A 19,760-nucleotide genomic window follows, 5' to 3' on the forward strand; every position below is an offset into this window, starting at 1 on the left:
CAACAGTGGATATATGACGTTACAACGCAACTTTTACAACGCACTACCATTACAACGTAAGTATTGGTAAGTATATAATAATTTTTACAATTTAAATTATTTAAAATTAATTTAATATAATTTAATTTAATTTAATTTCATTTCATTAAATTAAATTAATGTAAATTTAATTTTACTTTATTTTTACACTGTACCCCTGTACCCCAAAAACCCAAAACTGACCCTGAACCCTAAAAAAAAACCCTTTACCCAAAACCCCAAAACTGACCCTGAACCCTAAAAATACCCCTTTACCCAAAAACTAAAAACTGACCCTGAACCCTAAAAATACCCCTTTACCCAAAAACCCAAAACTGACCCTGAACCCTAAAAATACCCCTTAACCTAAAAACTAAAAACTGACCCTGAACCCTAAAAATACCCCTTTACCCAAAAACTAAAAACTGACCCTGAACCCTAAAAATACCCCTTTACCCAAAAACTAAAAACTGACCCTGAACCCTAAAAATACCCCTTTACCCAAAAACTAAAAACTGACCCTGAACCCTAAAAATACCCCTTTACCCAAAAACTAAAAACTGACCCTGAACCCAAAAAATACCCCTTTACCCAAAAACTAAAAACTGACCCTGAACCCTAAAAATACCCCTTTAGCCAAAAACCAAAAACTGACCCTGAACCCTAAAAATACCCCTTTAATTTAACATAATTAGCAATTAATCAATTAAATTAAATTAATTACCAATTACATTTTAAATAATTAACAAATATTATTTAATTACCAATTAATTAAATATTACTACCAATTAATACATTTACATATTTAATTAATTATAATTAAATTACTTCCCACCCTATTCCCCTATAAACCCACAACCCGCTACAGGAAATAAATTATTTTAATTTACATAATTAGCAATTAATCAATTAAATTAAATTAATTACCAATTAAATTTTAAATAATTAACAAATATTATTTAATTACCAATTAATTAATTATTACTACCAATTAATAAATTTACATATTTAATTAATTATAATTAAATTACTTCCCACCCTATTCCCCTATAAACCCACAACCCTCTACAGAATAAAATTACACAATAATTACAAAAAAATCATTAATTAAAAATAATTATAACATAAAATGACACTTTTCACACATATTATAACATAAAAACACTATAAATAATTAAATATTATTTAAAAAACGATATTTTTTACTATCTAGATTATATACTTGGATATTTTCACTTTCTATATTATTTACAGTCGATATTACTTCACTTACCTTAAAAACGATATTTTGACTGTCGATATTCTGTCCTGTCGATATTTTGTCCAAACGATATTTAAAACTCGATATTCTGTCCAAACGATATTTTGGAGTCGATATTATGTCTGTGCACCCTCACCTTACAATAATCTTCTTAACTGACACAGCCACACACTAAACTATCACTGTCATTTTGTTATATGTACAAATTATAACTGTATGTACCGTCCGGTTTTGTTCATCATCTGTCACATCCACCTCCAGTTTCTATGTAATCCAGAACTTCTAAGATTTATTGTGTTCTATTGCTATGCCCAGCACCTCTTGTTGAAATACAAGCACTGTTGTGTGCTAATAAATAAATAATCATTAAACAAGGACTGCTCCATGGAACACAGAGTACTAAAAAATGTGGTAAACTGCTGATGGAAAGCAAACATCATATTATGGAAGAATGGTTTTGATAGTGAAAATGTAGGCTACACTAACTTAAATGCCAGACACATTTGTTATTTTAGAGTTTGGAGGACAGGATGCTCCATCACAAATTGCAGCAACAGCCATCTCTAGATGGAACATAAAGCTAATTACCTTGGGCCCGATTCACAGAATGAACTTAAGACTAAATCCTAAACGTACTACTATTTGGTATTGACAGAATGCACTTACTACTTTTGGGATTCACAGGGTGAACTTACTACTTTCGGGATTCACAGAATGAACTTACTACTTTCGGTATTCACAGAAGAGATTTAAGACTACTAACTTTACGTCCGCACTCGGGCCGGAAATTCCGTCCCGGAGGCGGAGCTTCCGGCTTGGGGGTGGGGCTTGCGGTCCGGAGGCGGAGCTTGCAGCTTGGAGGCGGAGCTTCCGGCTCGGAGGTAGGGATTTAGCCATGGCTGAAATCTCCACTTCTGGGCTGCAAGCTCCGCCTCCGGGCCGCAAGGTCCGCCCCCAAGCCGCCTCCGGGCCGGAATTTCCGGCCCGAGTGCGGACGTAAAGTTAGTAGTCTTAAATCTATTCCGTGAATACCAAAAGTAGTAAGTTCCTTCTGTGAATCCCGAAAGTAGTAAGTTCACTCTGTGAATCCCAAAAGTAGTAAGTGCATTCTGTCAATACCAAATAGTAGTAAGTTTAGGATTTAGTCTTAAGTTCATTCTGTGAATCGGGCCCCTTATTCGAGAATGAAGTGACTTTAAATGTGTTTCCATTTAAAATCTTGGGTGCTATTGCACTGATTAGTTCAATTCTAGAAAATAAAAAAACCCTCTGAAATTGGATGTTTCTTGTGAATATTGCCACTTCTGCCTTCCTACATCCCAGGAAAAAATGGTACCATTCCAGTAGCGACCAGAGAAAAGTCCAATTAACTTGATGAAAATGTTCCTCTGCAATTCACAGCACAGGTACGAAAAGTATTTCTTCAGTTAGAGAAATATTCGCCACATCTGTTAGGGTAGCTGCCCAATTAGTATAGTCAATGACTGATTATCCCATTATAAATACATGGATATATAACAGAGTAGGGCCCCCAAGAGGCTATGCAATTATCTATTTCTTCAATAAATAAAATACATCTATTTGAGGCAGACACATTGGGGCAGGTTCACAAAGGCATATAAGAAGAATACGTAAACGATTACTTCTAAATAAGGATTATTCATATGAAATTAGTAGAAATTGAATGTACTGTGCACCTGTTCCAAGTAAAAGGATGTAAGTAACTTCATGCGGAGCTTCTTCTTGAATGTGTATTATCGGAACACTGAGAACTCTGCCGAGTTTTTCCTTTGAAAATACTTTACCAAGCATATCCTGCTGATGATAATGAAGTATGACGCATTTACATGTAGCAAAGAGCTCGCTTGTTATTGAAGATACAGAATAATATATTTCTAGTGTAAAAAAAATCATCACATGGAACAAATACCTACGTTATCTTGTTCAAATAATTTGAGAAACGGGAACAAGATCAATATGTTTTTTTTTTTTAAACATCAGCCGTGTTTTAGAGTTCTCTCCTATACAAAACAGTCCTGTGGAGAATAGTGTTTTTTTTAATTTGATCATTTTCCGGATACAATGTGGATTTACTAAATAGATTGCTTCAGGATAAACTTTAAAGTGGCTGTAGGCTGTTTTCCAATATAAAATTTGCTGTGTAGCATAATGAAATGCCCCGCTATGAGACAGGCACTGGGTGGTTTCCTGTTCACCACATGGAAAAAGCAGCGGCAACTCCTACGTCATGGCGGACGAGTGCTGTCCAACTGCTGACAGCCAGCAGAGGACAAATAAAATTATAATAAAATAATTTTATTTTTCACTGATTAAGTTGTGTCCAGGCAGAGTCTAGGGTGGGGCGGGCCATTCACTAAGGCTAGGAGCACAGAGGAGTGGTGGGCGCTGCAAGTACGCATGTCAGTTTGGTCGGCTGTCTTAGGCAGGCCAAACCAGCATGCACACTTGGATTTCTCCAATCCGAGCTGTATTGCACAGCTAGGTGTAGAAGAGGCACATGCTCACTGTCCCTGAGCGAGTGTCAAACCAGCCCGCTCAGACCAATCCCAGCGCTTCTCTCATGCTGGGTAATATCATTACCAGCATGAGAACAGCAACTGGATTGGTCAGTAGTCTGAGAGCTTGTGCATTGCGGCCCATGGACTGCTGGGAGAAGAGAAGCACTGAGGCGGCAGCCAGCAGCAGCAGGTAAGTATTTTATTTTTTATATACTGAAGTCGATTCGGGAAGTAGGAGGCCTTTGGTCACAGCTCTGGTGATTAACTCCTGGCCATTCAGGGACACCAAAGAACCATCCTGCAGGCTGAGGTGAGGTGAATGAAGCCCTGTAGAGACTTCTGTATACAGTTATGTTATGTGGGGGTCAATAGTGAGGGCATATGTTAGCTCAAGTGTGAGAATTACCTCCTTTCCCTCGTGAGCCTAGAAGTGCTTCTAAAATCCTACACTACTAGTGTTGGTTACTGAGGGGACCCCTCTCCTTGAAGTTAGAAAGTGCCCTGGTTGGTGCGTTGTCGAGAATGGTCAGTGTGCAGGGCTTTAAGTGAGCCCGGTCCTGCCGATGTTCAGTGCTGGCTCTTCCGGGCTCTGCATGTCTAGCCGAGATTTAGGACAACTTCAGGAGCTGAAGAGCGAAGATACGGCCTTGAGTCTAATGTGGAGGAAAGGGAAATCTCGTTTGATGATGATCACTTCACACACTCCACAGGTTACCTTGTTTATTCGTGTCCCCGCCAGAGAGCTGCAGAAGATGGGGGGCAGAGGCCTTTGCACAGGCTTTCGGTTTATTTGTCTTTAAAACTTACCAGGGACTGAGCTCAACTCCCCAGGGGTATGTCATCCGCTAAGGGGGAGGAGAGTTGGCCACTGCTCACAGATCAGAAAAAATCATTGTATTTTTCTTTGCTACTGGGCTGGGTTGGGGCGGGGCAGGGCTGCTGATAAGGGGGAGGAGTGGTGTGCGCACACTAAGTGCGCATGACTGCTTGGCTGGCCATCTTGGGCTGACCAAACAGTCATGCGCACTTTGCATGTTCCTCACCAGACTGCAACACATAGCCCAGTGAGGAACATGCCCAGGCTCCCATTCCCCATCTGAACAATGGCGCTCAGACTAATCAAAACAGTGCATTACAGCGTTGTGATTGGCTTAGAGGAGCCAGAGAGATTGCTGGTTCTGGGACTGCCAGGAAGAGAAGAAATGATGGTGAGACGGCAGCAGGGAAAAGGTAAGTGTTTTTTTATATTTTTTGTTCAAACACCCCCGCCCCTTACCCCCCTCCCGCCCTGCCAGCCCCGTTCCCTGCCAGCCACCACTGCAACTCCAGGGCAGGGCAAATAACATTGTAATGTATGTCTTGTACTGGTGGATAATTAAATTAATATAAAGATTGGGCAACACAAACGTATATGTTTTTTGCCTCTGAATAGTTCTTAGTTAGACCTCAACTTCATGGTACTTATTTTATCACCTTTATAAGAATCAATACATTAATTCTGCAGGTCTCATGCTTTACATGTTGATGTTTGCAGAATGTGCTAAACTAGTTGAGCTACAAACACTGCGAGTTGCACCCGAGTCTCCACACCAACATACATGGCAGCCTTGAAAACTGGTAACCTGTGAAATACATGCAAAGTTCACTAAAGGCATTGCTGCAGCCTCAAAATATTTATGCCTTAGATCAACAGATACATACAATTTCACATCATTAACTAACACTTTCATAAAAACAAATATTATGCTCTATATATGAAGACCTCATCCATAACATCAGTGCTGAGGTGATATTCAAGCGCCTGGATTCCCACTCGGGTGATCAGCACGCTCTACAAATCAACATAAAAATGTTTTTTATTTTTCCCTGTGTTGCCCACCACGTTTTGTTGCAGCAGCCGCCACTGGGAAGAAGCATTGAGTCCTGCCTTGCATATAGCGTGTTCTAGGCTGCTCTGAAGGCTAGTACTGTACAGGTGTTCCTGCACAGGCCTGCACTCTGCAGGTGCACATTGTCTGAACTGCCTTTACATTTTTTAGGGAAAATTGTACCATTTCCAAGTTCTTCCTTGGGAAGATGAATTCCAATACCCCCTTGGATAGGCAACCTTATCTGCAGCCCCAGGAACGTATTGAAATAATTTTGGACTTTTTTAATTGATATTATTCATGATACAATAATGTTTTACGCAACATACCACCATATAAATAATTAAAAAAAACAATAAGTCTAAGGACAAACTGTGAACATATTGGATTTTTCACTAGTGCTCACTCAAACCTCTCGATCTCTCAAATGAATGTGGCCCTTATTTTAAAGAAAAACAAATCTGGGGGACATCCCAGAAGGAAGCCAGGCACATCCACTACACTTGCTTGTTGCAACACAAGACAGGAATTTATGGACCAATCCTCTTAAAATTCACAATCCATCTCAACTGAACGTCAAAGCAAGCATGGAAAGTGTGTTCCTGCTAAGGGTCACAAGGCATTATTTAAAGTGCATTATGGCTAACTACAGTAGGGGTTTTTGTGATCCATTTCTAATAAAATATCTGACACCTTGTGTTTGTAAGATTTCAGTACAGGTGTGGCAGAAAGGTTAGACATGAGTCCCAGTTAGGCATTTAAATTCAATCTATGTTTGTAATGGTAGTCACTGCAGGGTGCAAGGAATTGAGCTAATTACATCAGCCTTTAATAGTCTAGTGTTCAATCAAATTATTGCATCAGGAACCCTTTGAGTGGCTAAAAGATAAAGTGTCCAGTTGTGGCACGTGGCTCAACGGTGTGAATCCCACTCACCCACTCCCAAGTCACTTGGATTGACTCTGGACACCAATCTTACTCTCAATATACAAACCACCAAGGAAAACAAGGAGCCTGGGATCAGTTCTCTTTGTTCAAGAATGTGAAACCATTCCTCTCAGAACTTCTATTTAATCCTTATATTGTTTCATTCGAACGGTACCAACTCCACCATTCAAATGCAACAGTTTAAGGATTAAATAGAAGTTCTGCACTGGTGTCTGCCGAGCACCAACACAGGCACCCTTGTGCCATGGTGCAAGGGTGCATGCACTGTGGGCAGCATAAAACTATCCTTAGAAGCATTTCCCCCTTTGCATGTGTGCAGCCGAAGAGGAAGTAACTCCAGCCTGGGGTAGGCGCACCATTTTTGGCAGAACCCAATGTTTACAGACTTTAGTAAATCTGGGTTTGCGCCAAATCGGAAGGGTGGATGCACGGGAATGCTAATGCTCCACCCATGTTATGCCTCCCAGATGCTGGGTAAAGCAAGGCATTACTGTCTTTTTACAAAGTTGTGCAAAGCCACGGGTATGGGGCTTGTGTGACTTTGCAAATTAAAAAAAAATCCTCATACAAAATCTTAGTGAATCTGATTATAACTATGCAGGTGACCATGAAGGACAGGACATGAACAATCATCTTACAGTATAGGTTACATCAATAGTCTCTACCACACTGTCATATTATGAACAAGCGGTGCTGGAGAACAGGGACCTTATTTGTATACACAACATATGGCTTCTGAGACAGAAATAATACTTCAGCAGAAATCAAAATCCAAGAGATCAGACCACAGAAAATATCGGGGTTTTGGATCGGCTAATGGAATTTCCTACATAGATTAAAAAAAAAAAGGAGCAACACTGAGCTGGGCAAACCGAATAACTGAGCTGAAAAATTTGGTAACTAGCTTTACATGAAAAAAGAGGTCAAATAATTATTTTATCAAAGGAATTGATTTACGGAAGAGAAACGTAGAAGAGCTTACATTTCAGGAAAACAACTTTCTTGTAAAACATTAGCTCCTTTTATCCACACTCTTTGCATTATTAAGCTACACAGAGAGATAACAATAATATTGATAACAGTATAAAATAAACTGTACCCATCTTAACGTTTATGTGCTAGTGCATTGCAAGGCATCAGTGAAATCTCAATGCAATTATCTTTCTGCCTGGCAGGCAGAAACAACACATTCTTTTCGGTCAGTTTTTGCTTTGGCTTCGTTTATCTAAATGTAGATCTAGTTTTACAGCACAATACATCACAAAGAGCATGGCAACTTTGCGCTCACACACCCTGCATTACCACCAAAGCAGCATGACTGATAAATCTGCAGAGGTTAATTGATCCCTCAATGAACTGCCAGGAATTATAGAACTGGTCTGCACATGCTCAGCACCTTAGTGTCTGAAAGAGTTCTCTTCATCTGTGGTGTGTACAAGGTTTTGCCCTTTACACAAGACTCTTCGATGTGTACACTTGTTTTGAGACGTACAACATACACATCTATGCTGATGACATTCAGCCAATTTAGGTTACAGTAAGGGTCGGGAGAGATAATGCAAATCAAGCGCATCATCTACTCTAGGTTGCAAAACAAAAAAGAATAGGCACAGAAAGCACGGTTCACGCCTCTATGTGGCCTGGAGAAGACCCAGCCCCATGTTGCAAGAGTCCGTGGGGAGTGTAGCAAAAAGTTATATGGGTTGGGAAAGGAACCTAGGGCTAGATGTAGGTAAATCTTTTTTACCGATTCTAAATTACCGAATTTTACCGATTTGGTATTTTAGAATCGGTAAATTATATGTAGGTAATAATTAATATGTTTTACCGAATCGGTAAGATTCTGTAATTATCAAATCGGTATTTACTGATTCGGTAATTGCCATTCATTCCTATGGGCCTCCAGGCCCATAGGAATGAATGTCAATTACCGAATCAGTAAATACCGATTCGGTAAAATTGTGAAATGGTCAAGGGTGGCAGGGTGTCACTTTGACACGCCGTTGCACCCCTGATTAGTGCTTGTGTGCCATGTGGCACACATAAATGCCCTAAGGGCATGTATGTCTGTCACATGGCACAGGTGTACATGCACAGATTTGCATATACACAGGTATTCGTTATTTACCACCAACTAATAGTTGGTGGTAAATAACGAATCCTTAAAGCCCTGTGGCACTGTTTACAGTGCCACCTACATCTCAAAATACAGATTCGGTAATTTTACAGAATCGGTAAATTTACCGCTTTGGTAAAATTACAGAATCTGTATTTTGAGATGCCCTACATCTCAGTATCCAAATACCGGTTGGTAACGGCCGAAAATCTGTATTTTTGGCCGTTACCAACCGGTATTTGGATACCTACATCTGGCCCCTAATCCATAAACGTACACTGCTCTGGGACGCGCAAAAGCAATGTCATAACTCACATTGCATCACAAGGTTTTACCACTACTCATGTAGGCTTTGCAACAACTTGGTAATACTGTGGAAAATGTATCCTGATAGTGCCAGGCGGTTTATTTCACTGTCTGTGAAGGTTTTCATTTGGTCTTCAGGGTATTCCCACCGATAACACAGCCCATCAACCTTCTTGTGACCCTGTTGCTCCTATCTGAAGACACAGTCCCTGGACAGAAACGTAAGGAAAGTATGAGGTTAAGGAAACAGTGACCAAAAGAGAATGGGTGGGATTTGTTCCTGATCCAGCCCTGCCTAGCATGGTTTTCTATTGGGAATTGGCCCAGTCCATATAAGGTAGGGTTCCCAAAATGTTCTAAGAGATAATTGAGAAGATAGCAAAGATGATAGTCCTACCACGGCTGTTATATTATTTAGCGAATATACCAACGTATGTACCCACCCGGGTGTTCCGAGATCTCGAGATCCTGCAGAGAGACCTAATTTGGAACAAGGGTCGACCTCGAGTTGCATTGACGAAACTCTATATGCCTACTGAGGAGGGCGGACTAGCGGTTCCCAACATGGAGCTCTACTATCTAGCAGCACAAATGCAGTAGGTGTCGGGCTGGCTGGGTGGTAAGAACCTGGGCGACACGGCCACGGACACTACTGTCTGGTCCCTACTCCAGATTCACGTACTGTTCCATCCGCTGACGCGGACTCCCCGACCACCGCAACGGCTACTCGCGGTGGCGCGCAGATGCTTCCTCCGCTGCTTGCGTCTAACACGAGCGACGACTCCATATGCGCCGATATTGCCACTATTAGGTACTCCGACAGCGCCGGGGACCCTGACCACTGTGAGGTTGGATAGCTGGATCACCGCAGAGGTGGAAACGTTGGGCGACCTTTACTCTGACAGCGCCCTCCTCCCCTTTGCAACCCTCGCGAGAGATACCTCTCTCCCGGCTGGACAGTTCCTAACTCACGCGTCCCTCGTTCATGCATTGACTACCGCTTGGGGAGACATGTCAAGTGAGCCACCAACACATCACTTCCTGCAGTACCTTCATGTCATGAGCAACGGCACACACATTATCCATTGGTTAACGCAAGCACTTCTTTTACACACACACCCGACAACTATACACCTGAGGGAAAAATGGGCGGCTGACAGGGGGAGAGACTGGACGGATAAAGAGTGGGCTATGATCCTAGCTAGCCCAGTGAACATTCCCCGCAGCCCTCGCTTCAAAACCATACAGTTTTACATATTGCACCGCGCGTACCTCACCCCGGGCAAGATAAATAAGTATTTTTCAGTCGCAGACACTGCCTGCGGCCGCTGCTCCCTTCTAGGTGCAGATCTCCTCCACATGCTCTGGCTCTGCCCCGCCCTCCAGCAGTACTGGGACGGAGTGACCGGGTTACTAAGACATTGTACCAAGGAGCGAGTGCCGCGCACGTGGGAGGCCTGTATATTGGGTTTGTACAAACGCACGAGACTAAATAAAGTCCAGACTAGATACTGGGATCTTGGACTTATCACGGCTAAAAGACTACTTACCAAGCGGTGGAAGGCGGCCACGCCCCCACACCTCCGACACTGGTGTCTGTCGCTGACTAACTGGGCAAGGGCTGAGAGCTCCGTCCTGAAGCGGGAAGAGACAGCAGGGCTCAGAAAGTTCCCCATCGCACAACAATGGGAAGACATACTACATTCTTTCCAACAGAAATGTGTGGAACAGGGAGTTATGTGAGATATCATGTACCGTCTCCCCCCACTCCCTAATGCGCAGTCCTGCGAATCATACACGATGCACCATACGCCACCCAACTGACCAGTATGCAGTGCACACCGCTTGACATGTGTTTTACAGTTTCACACTGACGACTACCTGCCCCACTCCCGAACGCGCGCCACCGTAAGAGACGCTGCAACAGGGGCCCGGGCACTGCACCGGAATACCACACCGAACGAACGCTTGGGGACTCCCTCCCCCCCCAATATAATACTGCCTCACGAACAACCTACATTGTCCCAACCCCCCCCCGATCTCCTGCCTACCTACCCCGTGAGACAAGGCTGACACACTGATTCCGATCCCCCCCTCTCGACATTATGGCGAATTCTGCCCACACTTACCCCTACCCGCCTCCTATATAGCCCATGTTCCTGTTTTGTAGTTCATTATAGATCTGGTTTTATCTCCTCTTAGACCATATCCGTACACATACAACTTCACGTTTCATACCATTTGAGCCTCCTGGCACCCTCGGACGTGGCAGCTAGGAATTAGATACCTCTCCTGGGCGCTGAGATACAGAGCGGCTATTTCCACGGGAATGGGCAAACAAGGCGGTTATGCGCCCCAAACACGCTTAGGCGCTGCATACCCTCATCACTCGTTCATATGAAACCATACCCGTTTGAATGTCGACCCACACAGAGACACTTACCAAAGACACATGTAAGATATAACGGGTTCGTAAGCTGCAACTGCTGTTGATGAGGGTTGGTTCAGCGCAGCTACTCTGACCCACTGACTAAATATGGAAAACCCATAGACCACACACTTACATGACAACGAATGCTTGCATGATAACAGTGATATGTGATGTACTGATACACGCTGCCGGACCCCAGGGTTGTCGGCCTTGAAGCTGTGTTCACTTATCCCACCCAAGATAATGTTCTTTAACTGCGGCTGGCCCGGCTGGGTTGTAAGCTATAACGCTGTGTATACTGTATATCGGACAATAAAGGTCTTTTTCAAAAAACAAAAACAAAAACAAAAAAGATAATTGAGAAGATTTTGTTTAAACGGGTGCTGCTGCTCTCCTTTTGTTGGTAGGCGGAGGTACCTGATAATGCTCCTGTCATTGTTCTTGGAAGGGGGATGAACAATGCTTAAATTGTAAAAGCAAAAAAAAGAGGGGGGCAGCTCTTTTTAAAGAAGCTCACATATGCTGAATGTTGGGGTTGCTGATTGTTATGGCTGTATTTCACCTAACACTTCTTTCTTCCACTAACATACTCTCCCTGCTCTTTTATCTCACTTGCAGGCACTTTTTCGTCCCTGCTCTCTCCCTTTGTCACTATTTTCCGGTCTTTTTCTTACTCTTTCTAATCCCCCTTGCTGCTTTTCTCTCACTTGCTCAAAGTCAAAGTCCAATGATTAAAAATAAGTGTCACACCCCAAAAACTGTCCTGGTGGGTTCCACCTGCAACCATCGGCTCAACTTAAGCACTGGCTGACTTTCCTTGCAGCTATGCTGTACCAAACCGGGGCACAAGGGGAGTACCCACAGAGGCCACATTGTTACACCTGTTGTGGTGGGAGTCAACACATTTGACAACATGACTCAGTGTTCAGGTGTCTGGAACGGGGACCACAACATGAGATGCAAAGCATTCATAGGAGACCCTGCACCAGACGGGACCGGGTATTCCTCTTCCCTCTCGGCCCATTGGAGTACTCTGCCACCAGTGGATTTGATCTAGCCGACTTATTTCTGAACTGTTTCCAACCCATGCCCCTTTTCCTTATTCCTTTGTCTTAGCTCTTGAGTCCATTTCACCCATCATACAGATGTCTATTGGGATCCTTCCTTTACGCTGTGAACTTACTATTAACAGTAAATGACCCTGAATCATCGCTTCATGCCTTCAAGACAATAATAGTCTTTTGAACCCTGTCTGGTTAACAGCGGCAGCTCCTCAGCTATGGCCGAGGAGCGTTGCAAACCCCCACACCCGTCAGCAGACAATAAGAATGTGAAATAAAACGATAATAAACACTTATTTATTATCATTTAATTTTGGCTGTCATAGCCGAGGCTTGGAGGCGGGCCAGAGATGACAGCTTGGTGGAAGAGTGTTTTGCACTGTAAACAGTGCACATGACGGTTTGGCCGATCGTCTCATGACAGCCAAACCATCATGCGCACTGAAGCTCTCTTCAGCCCCAGCTGCATTACTTGGTTGGAGAGAGCAGACACAGGCTCCCAGTCTACTTGGGAGTGCAAATCCATGGTGCTCAGGCCAATCTTGATGCTATTTTCATGCAGCATCAGGATTGGCCGCAGGGGATTCTGAGAGACTGTGTCAGCAGTGAATGGCGCCAGATCGGAGTGTCGGAGCCAGATGGGACAATGGATGTAGGTAAGTTATTTATTTATTTTGTTGTCTGTCCATGGTTCCCCCTTTCACCGTGCTCAGATATCAGCCGCACATAACCAAATAGGAGGGGACCCCCTCAGAGCATTTGTTAGCACCACTTTGGAACATCCATCATCCTCTCCACTCATTTCCTCATCCATTCTGCATCCATCCCTCCATCTCTCATCCCTCTTTCGCTTCCTTACTTCCAGGCTCTGTTGTACCTTTTATTCCCCCACCCCCAAAGCATTCATGCTACTCTCCTACAGTGGTGTTTATTAGCTTTAGTTCAGAGACTAGCAATCTCTGATAAAAGTGAAATGAGCTATAAACAAAAAGTTTAACTTTGAATATTTATCCGAACTGCTCAGTGGCATCCATCCCCGCTTAAGCTGCTAAAGTGGGGGTGACGCACCTGCTTCATCGCCATGGGGTGAGTTTCTAGCTAACTTTATGCAGGATTTCAGATGGTTTGGATAAGGATGTATTCCAGCCGCCATTTTGTTTTTTCTTAGTGAGGCATTTTTCTTCTTTTGAAGAACCAAGCTACAGAGACATCTTCTCCCACTTCATCACATTCAATCGAATACCTATTTTGAATGCTGACTTTTGCTTGGTCCTATGTGGCTTGTCCAACAAAGTTGGTGCCTTCCTTATGAGTTACATATTTACACATTGATAGCCGGCCTTTTAGATCTGAACAAATACTCTTTTGATGGAAGCTCTTCGTCAATGACTCTCCTCCTTGCAGCGCCATATATAATTTTTCAGTGTGTTTTTTATTGGCAGGACTCACTATGTGAAAAAAAAATCATCATTCTAAGTCAATATCTAGTAAAATGCTGTTGGAATCTCATTTAAATACGAAGTCTCAATCTTCCCCTGCTACCAAAGAAAAGAGACTTAATAATGATCCTCCTTCTCCTATTTCATCATCTAATATTCTGGGTTTAGATACTGTTTTAGATGAAATTAGAGCCTTACAACCTTTTATGATTGCTACTAATACAAAACTACAGCACATTGGAGACTGTTGGGTGTTTATGGAGAAGAGAATCACAGAGTTGGACATTCAATTAGGGCAATTAAAAGTCATGTCAACAAAGATCACCAGGATGGAGCAAAACACTGTCCGCCTTCAAATGCACTCTCAAGATTTGGAAAACTGTAATCGCTATCATAATCTCTATCTTTCTGATCTACAAGAAGGAAGGGAAATGGTGATATGATATACTTTTTGAAGTCTTTTCTTCCTGATCTATTGGACTTCCCTTAAGCTACTCATCCAAAATCCAGAGAGATCGATGTCTTGGCTCTAAATCTGATTCAAATAAACCAAGGGGGGTCATTATACTATTTCTGGAATATAATGATTTATTGCAAGTAATTAAATCTGTAAAACAGAAGAAGAAACTATTGTGGTCTGGCCAAAACAAATACATTTCTCTGGATCTATCTACTGCTACTAACAGCAAGTATGAAGAGTTTCTGGCCAAACGCCCCCTTGACGAGGCAACTGAACATTTGATATTGCATCACCCATCTATAAAATTACTCACAATGGCAATACCAAATCATTTGCTGATCCGCTACATTGAAAGAATATCTTTGTGCCCTCTCCCTTGTCTACAATGGACACTTTACTAGTGAGTTCATGACTTTTTGACCAGATTTCCTGAGGCTGAATTTTCTTTAAATTGCATTATATATGCCCCAATGACCATCTTGCGATGCTGCTGTTTCAGGTTGTGTTTGCCTTTTTTCTCTCTTCCTTCAGGTCTGGGTTCTGTCCCTTGAATTGCTGATATAATGATTTTTGTTTTATACTTTTATCTCTCCTATTAGTTTTTTATGTCTTACTTTAGTCTCCCTTTAAAGCATTTCCATTTCAAACTCATATCTTTTTCTCATTGTATATGCTTAATGGTTCTACTTATTTTTTATTGGTTGTCACCTATGAATTTTTTTTATTGTTTCTACAGATTGTCATGTCCTGGTGTTCCTTGTTTGTTTCCTTTCCCCAATATTTAAGTTGCATTGTGGAATGTTCGTGGATCTTGCCAAAAGGTACTGCCTCATCTTTCTAAACTTAATGCTCAAATTTCTTTTATTGCAAGAAACTCATTGCACTGCTGATGAATCTCAAAAATTAAAAAGATATTGGGTGAGACATATTGTTTTTTTCTAGCTGTTAGGAGGAAATGTGGTGTTTCTATTTTATTCCATAAATCACGAAAACTGGTTGTACTTTCTCAAGAATGTGACAATGACTGTTGTTGGGTATTGGTTATGGTTAAAGTGGATCAGATTATTCTCTCATTTTTAATGTATATTGTTCAGGAAATTCATATCCCTTCTTATGGAATATTATTAAAGAAAAATTAGCCTCATTCTCAAATGCTAATATTATATTTACAGTCGATTTTATTGAAATGCGTGATTCATTATTGGATCGTAAATGTAAGTTTAAATTCAAACCAGACAAATCTGATAAAGCTATTAAAGCAGCTATTGCATCTTGTTCATTTTTTGACTCCTGGTGCTCCTGTGAACCTGAATCATTAGAATACCCTTTATTCCTCATTACATGGTTCTTTAATGAGAATAGACTACATATTTGCCTTACGTTCCCCTACAAATTGCCTACACTCCTCACACATGGGCTCCATTTTCATATCCGACCATGCACCTGTCATATCTTGTTTTGATACACTTTCTGAACCTCCTAAATTTAATCGATGGCGATTTAACAACTATCTCTTATTTGTTATACATTTTATTAGAAAATGTAAATCTTTTTCAGATTTTTTTAAATATAAATAAACATTTAGCTACTTCTGTAAAAGATCATTGTAAGGCTTTCGGGATTCTCTACATTCTTTTGTTATCTCATTTGTGGCACAGAAAAGGAAAAAGAGTAAGGCTGAATACCTGTCACTCCTCAATAAAATAAAAGATCTTGGGCATCTATATTATATGCCAAAACGAATTTGATCTTAGGAACATAATAAGTTTGCTACTTTGCAAACCTGCAGTATTCTATTACATTTGAATACAATGATGGTGAAAATAAATGTGGTAAAAGGATAGCCGAGTTCCTGAAATTTAAAACTGTACATAAACAGATTAGTAAAGTGATTAATGAAATAGATAACTCAATGCCTTGTTCTAATTCAGACATCTCTATTTCTTTTGAAAACGTTAATCAATTGCTTAGTGCAGAGAATCCTCCTGATCAACTTCTTGATGACTTCTTTATATCTTTTCTTTTATTCAAACATCTCTATTTCTTTAAAAGATAACATTGTTTATTTTGGGTATGAAATGCAAATAAAACTTGTGTGGTGTCATTTTGCAGTATTTTCACTGTATTACTGCTGGTTGTGTGCAAATGCTTTACACACTACCTCTGAGATAAACCTGACTGCTCGTGCCAAGCTACCAAGAGGGTGAGCAGGGGTTATTTTAGGCGTGTAATCCCCTTACCCTGACTTGTGTTGGATTCTACCTCTCTTGGGTGCATACCCTAGCCAACTAGAAAACCCATTTCTAACAAGTGCTCTGAAGATCTTACAGCCATCACCTCTCAACAAATACACAAAGAATGACTCATACCTGCTTCGGCTTTATGCTGCTTTTCAATCTTTTCCAGTCTACCCAACAAGGAGTCAATTTTACTTTTAATCTGTGTCAGCTCTTTCTTTATAGTTTGCAGCTCGTCTGATTTCACTGAGAAAAGAAGAAAAGAAAATATTGGTAATCTCTACATATAAAGTAAAAGTTCAGAAGCACCACAAAGTTATTACATTGTCCTTCCTCCAGTCAATCTAGAATTTCTCTTCTAAGGAGGAGCACAATTTTCAGGAAATCAAATTGAGACACCAATTAAAGGAGGTAATTTCCACAATGGGGGCACCACCACAAAGATTTCCTTAGAAGCGAAGGAGATTCTGGTAGCATGTCAAACGTACACCAGTTACCATATTGAAAAAGATAATACTTAACTTGAACAAATCAAGAAAAGTGTGTTGAGTACGTGTTGAGTATGTTTGAGGGGAGTGTATGTTAAAATACTTTTTCAAATTCCATTTGTACAAATGCATTTAGAAAATCCAGATTTGTTCATGGATAGTGTAAATACGACATGCTTACGGTCGTCTTGTAACTCTCTCCGGAGAACATTTTTGTAAATTTGGTAAAAATGTACATATCTATTCAAATCTAGGCATGTGTAAAGTTTCCAGGTGACTTTATGACAGCAGGACATCATGCTTACATTCAATTTATCAAAGCAGTGCCTCATAGGAGTTGTAGTATTGCTTTGCTTTTACTAAGCCAAGTGGACTAACGTCTAATAGCAAGGAGTTGTAAAAGGAAAGCACAGGCATTGAACCATAGTGTTCTGTAGCTATGAAATGACACGGCAGCCCTTCTTTGCTCCTGAATAAATGCGATAACAATAACATAAAACCCATCACACTCTCACCTTCAGTAGCTGGAGCCATCAAATGAGCATTTTTTAGCAAATTACACAATACTATGCTGGATTCGGTGATAGAATGAGGGAGTTCCATGGGAAATCTGTTACAAGACATTAAGCAAACGGTGCTCATTCTTGTATTAAATCATTCCTCAATATGTAAAACACTCCTTCCATCAATGCAGTACTAACATGAAGGTCAACATAAAATCACTTTCTCTCTCACTATAGTTTAAAAAAAGGGGCTATTAAGTCAATTTAACAACAACAATTTTTTTTTGCACCTTAGAGATTCCCTGAAATAAATTTGGGAGAGAGAGAAAGAGGACCCAGATTTGAGGAAAAAGAAAGAGTACTTTGACAAGAAGGGAGGGAGGCAATACATTAGAAATGGTTAACAAGATTATTTCTTTTTGTTTTCCCCTGTTTTTACACTCAATGAAATACTATTCAGATGGCTCCTGATCATTATGGTGTAACAAGTATACCACAGAAGATGAGGCATGATCACTAACGTGAATCTTGTCTTAAATAAATTTGAGGGTTAGGAATAAACACACATGAAATATTTAATGTGTAAAGATTAGAGCAGTGTTGTGATTAAACATATTACTGCAAAAGAGGAGAAAGTTCGGCCCCTATTTTTTCCCCAAAGGAAGTTAGGAAAAGACACTAGAGAAATTAACTGGGAGATACTATATCACTCCCTAGTCAAAGTGAAAATGCATTATTTATTGGTATTAGGTCTCTTAGGTACATTTTGACCAAAAAGACTGTGATGAACACATGTACAGGATAACAGCTTTGGGGTGGCTGTCCCTGATGTATCGTTATTACGAAGGTTCGTTACTCAGTCACAATGTGTGCCTAAAGGGCGGATATTATTGATAGTAACAAATAATGAATGTGTTTAGTAAGACATGTACAGTGACAATAAAACTGTATTTAGGAGTGAGTAAAGAAGAATAATGATGTTTTTCTGTCTCTTTTAGTTTTTGTTTTCAACGATATGTCCTGATGAAGGTGGTTTGAACCATATCTTAATCCACTGAAATGCATCAACATGGATTTTTAATGAGTTTGTGTACGATATGACTATGTGATAAGTTGTGCTTTGGAATATGATATTTAAAACATGTTATTTAATGTGTAATATGATATTTTTTATTATGATGAATAAATGGCATCTTTATTTTTTTAACTATAGTGAGATAAAGTATTTTTATGTTGACCTAGATGTTAGAATTGTATTAACGGGAAGGAGTGTTTTACATATTTAGGAATTATATAATACAAGCATGACCACTAGAGGGAAATATTTTCGTTTTAGGGAATTTCAAGGGAACATCGCCAACACTGTTTTGCGCTGAGCTCTTCCACTGAGGAAATGGATATCTATGGAAAACAAAATGCATTTACACATGAAATTGTACTCTATCTGTAATTATACTTACGAAAGTGTCTTCACATTAATGTAAATGGGAACTCCCAAAAGGTTCTCAGGAGTACTCCATGAGATGGATTAGAAACCAATCAGTATAATTGAGATATATGGTATAATTGGCATATTTATTCACCAGAAGGGAAAATTCACACTTCCAGCGGTGGCCTTACCAAACATAGAAACCCAGTGATGCCATCGATCCTCCACGCGCTTCACAGCTGCAGCAGGTGAACCATTTCTTTGTTGCTCCCCTAAAAACATACAAATATATTCAATTACTAAATGACAAAGGCTTATGGTTCATATCAACAGTATTAGCTGGCTTGAGAAGAAGAATTTCCACATGGTCTAAGTAGACGCTATTGCATATGGACTACTCAATGGTTTAGTGACTTCAGAAGGATAAAGTAGTACAGAGCTACCAGGATTTGTTTGTTGAGAGTTGTGCAAAACTAGTTTAAACTTTGAGTGGCTGATAGATCAAAGACTTTAGCAAGTACATGATTTGAGGTTCAGAGCAAATGTAGTACTATTTCTAAAAATTTACATCATTCTGACTTTTGCAGGAAGTGAAAAAAATCTTGTGAATGTGTGAGACTTGTTGTCTTTGGAAATAAATGGCGGGGGCTTCATTTACGCGCCTCCGGAACGTCAC

The 19,760-nt window shown here is 40.6% G+C and overlaps 1 protein-coding gene across 2 annotated transcripts in view; it reads right to left on the bottom strand.

The window, feature by feature from the left end:
• The window catches only part of RALYL (RALY RNA binding protein like), a 1,751,515-nt gene that overhangs the window by 60,442 nt on the left and 1,671,313 nt on the right, over positions 1-19,760 (bottom strand). For both annotated transcript variants that reach the window (XM_078687094.1, XM_078687095.1), the window contains 2 exons: positions 19,276-19,356; positions 16,797-16,910 (listed from right to left, as the gene is read on the bottom strand). In XM_078687094.1, the coding sequence (XP_078543220.1) occupies positions 16,797-16,910; positions 19,276-19,356 (195 nt within the window). The remainder of the gene's footprint in view (positions 1-16,796; positions 16,911-19,275; positions 19,357-19,760) is intronic.

The sequence above is a fragment of the Lissotriton helveticus genome, chromosome 4_1 (genome assembly GCF_964261635.1).
Source record: "Lissotriton helveticus chromosome 4_1, aLisHel1.1, whole genome shotgun sequence".
Classification (NCBI taxonomy): domain Eukaryota; kingdom Metazoa; phylum Chordata; class Amphibia; order Caudata; family Salamandridae; genus Lissotriton; species Lissotriton helveticus.